General features: G+C 45.1%; 1 protein-coding gene across 2 annotated transcripts; it reads left to right on the top strand.

Moving 5' to 3' along the window:
- The first annotated feature begins 4,420 nt into the window (after positions 1-4,420).
- Positions 4,421-7,674, top strand: LOC130387849 (uncharacterized). Of its 2 annotated transcripts, none has more exons than XM_056597144.1 (3): positions 4,421-5,052; positions 5,667-5,857; positions 6,124-7,674. In XM_056597144.1, the coding sequence occupies exons 1-3, from the start codon at positions 4,855-4,857 to the stop codon at positions 6,689-6,691; spliced, it is 957 nt and encodes a 318-aa protein (XP_056453119.1). In that variant the 5' UTR covers positions 4,421-4,854; the 3' UTR covers positions 6,692-7,674. The 2 variants fall into 2 exon arrangements, with proteins under 2 accessions (XP_056453119.1, XP_056453118.1); XM_056597143.1 differs by having other exon boundaries at positions 6,118-7,674.

Here is a 7,674-nt window from a genome sequence, read left to right as displayed (position 1 = left end):
TGGCCAGTGTATCGTATATAGTACCTAGTATATGACCCATGATGCGTTGCGATGTTGCGATGGAATATGTGGCAAGATCTGTTGTTTACCCCCATCCCAAATTAACTTGGTTCAATCGCCCAGTCTACTATAGACAGAGAGCTGCCCTGGCCTAACCCCTGCTCCTTCATGACCTTTATCTGTGTCTGTTAAATAGATAGCAGTAGGCCTTATCTGTCTCATCAATCTGATGTTGAAGTGGGTAGACTATCAGCCTCTAGGCCAGAGCTGATATTGGTGGACGTGTTCAAGGCATTTGTTCCGAGCTGTAAACATTTCTCAGTTCCTAGAAGTGTCTTTTTTCCCGTTGTCTGCTCTGCATCACGCGGAATGAAGGAAAACAGCGCAATTAGGCGGTTGTAAATGGTTCCGTTCCCAGTACATACGAGAGCCATTAGTCAGTGCACTCACTGGATCTCTACGCCCCCCCCCCCCCCCCGCGCCATTCTAAAGGGAAACAGATGCACCGTGCTGCGGGATCCGACTCAACAACATGAGTCCAACGCAGTGGGAGAGGGAACTCTTTAGGGATCTTTAATGGAACGTGGTCTGAGAAGAGGAGTCAAGAAACAGCCCGCTTGTCAGACCCCTGTTTGGTATATCAAACCAAAGCCAACTTCCATCACACTCTGTGTTCACACTGAGTGTTCAACCTTCCAGTCCTCGGACTTGGACGTATTGGAGTCTTTTTTGCGTAACAAAACCTGGCCAGCTTTGGCAAAGTGTTCCACGGCAGTATAATTGAGCTATAACGTTTACGTTATGCGCTATAAAGTATCAGCCCGTAGTATAATGCTACACAATCCGCACTAATTGGCTTTGTGCAGCAGTCAGGTGCCCCCACCAATCATGTGGACCGGAGGGGCTTCCTGCCCCAGTGGCCTCATTCCACCACTGACCCAATAACACACACACACACACACACACACACACACACACACAACACACACACACACACACACACACACACACACACACACACACACACACACACACGTACACACAAACACACACACACAGACAAATGAACACACAAAAACAACGCAATGCAATAACGCATGTTAAAACATGTACACACACTGAAATACAATAACACAAATAAACACACACTTATACACACACCCACACGTACATGCACACACACACAGCCACACACACACACACATATACATACTGTATGCACACACACACAGCCACACACACATAAACGTCACACAATCAGACACACACACAAAATCACGCACACACACACACACAAACAAACACATACACACACACACACAGACACACACTCAAACACATAAACACACACACACAAACACACACACACATACACACCAGGCTCAGGGGGTCCATTACTGGGAAACTCGGCAAGTGCCTCTTTTCCAGTAAAATGTTCATGAGTAACCATGACTACAAGATGAATGGTGTTTGTCTTAGTGTTGAATATGGTTTCATATCTGATTTGTGGACGAATGTGGACCTAAGTTAAGCCCTCCACACACATGCACACACAAACACACACACACACACACACACACACACACACACACACACACACACACACACACACACACACACACACACACACACACACACACACACACACACACACACACACACACACACACATACACACACACACACACACACACACAAACATGGCAGAACATAATCTTGTTAACTCCCCAAGCAACCCACATATCATTTTTATGATTCACATTAAAGCACAGTGCCAACTTGCACTGACAGATGCAGTAAAACCTTATCGGCTCACAATGACGGACTTTCGATGACTTCATCATGTTGGACTCTTTTTTTATGTTTATCTAACTTAATGGTTACGCTGCATGAAAGAGGAAGTGAAAGAGACCCTAACTAATAATAATTTAAAAAAAAGAAACGCAAGCCAGCTCTACCTGGGGTAACGCTAACCTTGGGTTGAGGGAAGGGGGGTTGGGTCATGAGCAACGGCCCTGTGGCACAGGTAGTTTAGTTAGGTAGTATTTTACGACACTCCCTTGGGACTAGTAAGTATTTATATTTATACCTCCCCCATTCCTGCAGCTTCCCATTGCATAAAAAAAAATGACTTTTTGTATAACGTGGTTCGTACGATGAGGTCACCGGAATTTATAAACAGAAATCTATATATTTTTATCACAAATCTGATTGAAAAAACATAACAGCAAGAACCATATTCATTTCAATGACTTCCAAATGTGAGGCCATAAAGCTCAGAATTAAGTGGCCCTCCAGGTATTTTTAAAAGTTTGCTTCCATCATTATCGCATCATTATAACCTCTCGTGCATGGCGATTGCGTTGAATATATATTATTATGTATTGAATATAACCCCAGATGTGAGCAAGTACAAGTTCCCCACCTGGATCATTGTCATCTCTAGACCATGGGCTGCATCCGAATACCTAGTACATACTATTTCTGTCTAGTGTCTACTACTTGACCATACTACACTTGACTGTGTAGTACGGTCTACAGACATGCGTAGAACGCCTCCGAACGCCGCCGAAACTCCACCGGATGTTTGGAGATGACGTATCTCCCCCCAGATGGCGGCAAAATTTACCTGTTTTCCGTCTTGTTATCGTTGCTATTAAAAAAAAATGTCTCTTTCTACGCAAATGGCTCTTGAAATGGATATCTCTGCTAGAAGGCGTCGTCGTCGGTCATCTCGTAGAGCGACTTACCGGCAGGTTATGTTGTATATATGTGGACATTTGGTAAGCCATTTTTTTGGAATAATAATAATACATTTACAGTTATTTGTTACTCCGTGAAAAAGAAGATTGAAGTAAATTTTTCCTTTTTTATTGAACACACACACACACACACACACACACACACACACACACACACACACACACACACACACACACACACACACACACACACACACACACACCACACACACACACACACACACACACACACACACACAAATAAAAAGCCGCTGTTGGTGGTGTCGGGTCAGCCATCTCTTCTTGGTTTGTTACTAGACTCCGGTTGCATTGTGGGATAGCGTAGTGTGGTCCGTGGTTCACTTTGGCGGTAGTATCATGGGTAGTATGCATTCGGAGACGACTTCCGTACTACAGAATGCATACTGAGTATTCGGACGCGCTAGATTTTTCGCATACTACAAAATGCATACTATATAGTATGCAAGTACGAGTATTCGGATGCAGCCCAGGACTCTAGGACCCACGTGACCTCGTCCCTATGGCACTTCCTTAGACATTTACTATCATCTAGCGGCCGTTGGAGATATAACACGCAGTTTGAAATGTGTGTGTATAACCCTAATGTCTGAAGCTCGACTGCTAAATGCGCAAAAACCCGCAAATAGATTTTCGGATATTCTTAAATTCATATGGGCCAGGCCAGCATTTATTCCGATGGGATACAATGCTGTGGATAAAGCCTAATGAAAACCAAAACATCAACGTCAGATGATGCAGTAGAGACGCATTTATTGTAGGGAGGACCGAAAAGAGAGCAGAAGGGAATAAACAGGAGGTGGACAGGGAAGGATGGATGACAGGCAGGCCACGCTTCTGACAGGTAGGCAGGTTGATGAGCACACTGGGATGATGGCAGGCACGTAGGGGTTGGTGATCCTGCGGCAAGGAGAACACGAGATGATATACAGGAGGAATCCTGGAGCACGAAATGAACTTAGAAATACAAAATTCACTTATGCAGAAACTGGTTCTCTGAAGAACCGGGCTTTAAGTATGGCAGAGATGATGACCGGAGATGGATGGCAGGTGTGCATGTCTAACAGGTAATAATAATAATAATAATAATACATTTAATTTAGAGGCGCCTTTCAAAACACCCAAGGTCACCTTACAGAGCATATAGTCATCATACATTTTTTAAAAAACAAGACATTGTGGAAAAAATAAATAAATAACACACCGGGGAAATCGAGGGATCGCCTTGCCCAAGAGGGGGAGACAAAGCAAAGCCTCTGCTGGGTACCGGGAACAGTAACACTTTTTAGAGAATATGTTTCATTGAATGTGGGGCAGATTCACAGGGCAAACCATGTGAACCTTTTGCCTGCGTGTTAGCATGTTGGCTGCCTCCCTGTGGTCTCAGGCAGACCACTGGCTGAGGGGAAGGCCTAATGTGTGATTATTATTTCACACATTAAGGAACAATTGGTTAATGCATAAACGTAATAGTTTGTTGTTGTAACATTGTCACATGAGGTATAATTATTTTGGATATCACATTCTACTTCTAAATATATATTTGATAATACAAAAATGACGATCAATCATCAAACTCAAAACTGTTTCTGATCATTTTAAACAATGAACCTCCTCTACAAAGGATGGTCTGTTTTCAAGCTCACCTGGAAATGTGAAGGACGCACTGGGGAGTTCATGTGACCTCCTGTTTGGAGCGGCTTTCCGGCTATTGTGTCCCAGGACTATGGACGGTAGTTCTAGCATTATTCACAGCCTGTGTAACAGAAGCTCTACAAACTGAAACTGGGGTGACACATGATCCAAATTTACATCGTTGTCTCACATGGGGTATTCTTTGGAAGGTGTGTCATTCATTTGGGCAATAGGTTTATAGTGGATAATTCAGGAATACACATTTCACAAAGGGAGTATTGTAGCCGATTGAAATCGAGATTTTGGCAACGGCGATTTTCAAGTCTGTCGAGTTTGTTGGGTATCGAGCATCTCCCGGTGGCGCATCAAAGGGCGCAGCGCTTTTACGCACAGGAACGAAACCACTCTTCCCCGGAGAGTCGGTGGAACTTGTGGCTCAATGGCATCATGGACTTCAAGCGACTCGTTACCAGATCTGAAAGAACTGGAGAAAAAGATTGGGCGAAAAACACCGGAAAGTCTTGTTGCTTCGATAAGAGATCATGCGATGGATTGCGACGAGAAAGGGGACCAAAATGACATCGATAAGGACAACGAAAGCTTTTCTGAAAAGATTCAACACCTGAAACGAGAGATGGTAAGGACTTAATCAGTTCAACTTAAGGTTGTAGCTTTTATATTGTTAGATTGTATATTTTCATTGAATGAAAATAATCTCGTGCATACGAGAGGTGGTCCTTTTCTCAGCGACCACATCTTGGAACATGTGTTATCCACCGAGTTGTACCATGCAGGCCTACATTGAACCAGTCCACCTGCTAGTGCTTATAAATTATAGACTGCCATGACTTTCTAAGCCGCGCCTCTCATCTCCTCTCCTCCTGCTCTCCTCTTCACCTGCTTCCACCATATCTGACAATTGACAACACACGCATGCTTGCACACGATGCACGCCCGTGTATTGTATCTCCATATTCTCTGTCTATATATTTTTTGTTACATATTGTTATTCGTTATTTGTTACTTCTTTGCAGGGTTCAGAATGCTTAAAATCCAAGCATTTCATCGCCACTAATAACCTCTCCTTGAAGCTTGTAATTGGTTAGCTATTGGGTGTTTAATTAAAGTTAGTTATAGCCTGTGTGTGTGTGTGTGTGTGTGTGTGTGTGTGTGTGTGTGTGTGTGTGTGTGTGTGTGTGTGTGTGTGTGTGTGTGTGTGTGTGTGCGCGTGTGCGTGTGTGTGTGGTACAGCGGGGTCTCCGGCGGGCTGACGTGCAGATCCTGTGGCAGCTGGTGGCAGTGCACGAGGGCCTGGAGGCGCTGCGCTGGCTGGAGGAGGAGCCGGGGGGGGCTCTGGCCAGCGGAGCCAGCAGTCTAACGGGCAGCCAGAGCAGCCTGGGCACCGCCGAGGGAGCCTGCTGGCCCTCCCTCACCCCCAGCAGGTCAGCCCCATTCAGACTTTCAGCCCTTCATTCATTGCAGAACAACAATGACCAACACCGCTAGAGAACTGCAGCACTGCATGTCAATCCCCCGCTGCACAAGAACTGTGTGTGAGAATTTGGCAACGGCTGTACAAATGCTTTATTCTGTGCACTGCTCAGACGGCCAAACCACTCTGCTTTCAGAACTTCCTTCTTATCATGACTGGTTTTTACTGCGAGTCTCTGTGGTGAATGTCTCTGTGTCGTCTCTCCTTGAGGAGCAGTCCTGTACACGGGGAGTGCTCTCCTCCCAGGACGGAGCCCGCGGGAGTCCCTCTGTCGCCTCACCAGGAAACCCCCCAGGCTGCCAACCAGAAGGGACAGAGCCTCCCAAAGCCCGCCCTCTGGTCAGAGGAGGCGGGCTCTACCTCGGGCCCAGCGGGCCCCGAGCGGGGTGTCAGGGACCTCAGGTGGAGCATCGGCCGCAACAAACGAACACCATCATGTAGCACCAGCCCTGTCCCCGGGGGGTCGGACACGGGAACGCCGCCCAGGACGTGTTCACAGGGATCGGGCTTGCTGCCGACCGCGCCGCGGGACTACCAGAACAGCACGCAGGCCGTCAGGACGGCCCTGGACAGCAAGAGGCCGAAGAGGGGGAGTGGTGGGGGTTCGGCCCCAACCAATCACAAAGGAGAGACGAAGACGCGGGGCGATGTCCCTGAGGGGCGTGTCCAGAGGGCCGCCGGGAGGCGGGGGGGCGAGGAGGAGCTCAGTGTGGAGGCGGCGCTGTTTGGGTACGATGCTCAGTGGCGCTGGGTGGAGTCACAGGATGATGTGACATTTTTATGATCCTTTTGAAATTCAGATTATTTTTGAATGCTAATTTTTGGAGGACACATTTAGGATCTTACTATTACATTTTATAATGATAATAAGTGCCTGAGATAACAATGCCTGAGCGATAAATGCTGTTTGACAGATTTGGAATACGATTAATGTTTTTCATTCTCAAAAGACTCTCCAAAAAGTACAAATAATATAGATGTATAAGATATTAATTATATCGATATAAAGATAGTATTTTTTTGCAAAGGATTCATCAACTATAAAGTATGAGTTTGTATGTTTTATATATCCCTATATTACCTAATGTTGCATCACCAATTGAGGTGTTGATTGATCTGGCAAACAACAATATGGTCACAATAGTGTCGGTGTTGCTCTCGGCCTTTGTCTAATGATATTGTGTTTCACTTTAATATAATGATGGATAATATGTTTAAAAACCACACTCATGGGGCTAATGTTGTGGACAAATTGTGATTCAATAAACATCTGTAACATCTGTGTTTCATTTGAAATAGCGTACGCTTCATGATAAGATTCACATCGCTACGATATTTATTCTGCTGGAGAGCGAATCAACTTTATGTTGTCCTCTAAGCCAACCTTATTCTAAAGGATCCTACAAATAAAAATGTTAAGTGTATATCCACAGCTATGGATCAGGGGCCGTATTCACAAAGGATCTTAGGGCTAAAAGTAGGTCCTAACTGGCGAATTTAGGAGTAACTCCTAAAAATAATGGGCGTGTCACTCTTAAATTTAGGACTCCTAACTTTTTTCACTAAGAGCAATTCACAAAGTATTTTAGGACTAAAAGTAGCACCTAAGTCTAGGAGATCTTAAAAGTCCTCAAGAGGACTCCTAACTCAGTAAGACCTATTCACAAAGAATCTTAAAATGCCTGCGAGACGAAATGTTAGGGTATTCAACTTATTGTGGAGTTAATGCGCGATGCAATAACATCCCCGACTAACAGGAATAATCCG

This window comes from Gadus chalcogrammus, chromosome 8 (genome assembly GCF_026213295.1).
Source record: "Gadus chalcogrammus isolate NIFS_2021 chromosome 8, NIFS_Gcha_1.0, whole genome shotgun sequence".
Classification (NCBI taxonomy): Eukaryota; Metazoa; Chordata; class Actinopteri; order Gadiformes; family Gadidae; genus Gadus; species Gadus chalcogrammus.
Note: the sequence above shows the minus strand (reverse complement) of the source record. Positions and strands in the feature narration are given on the sequence as shown.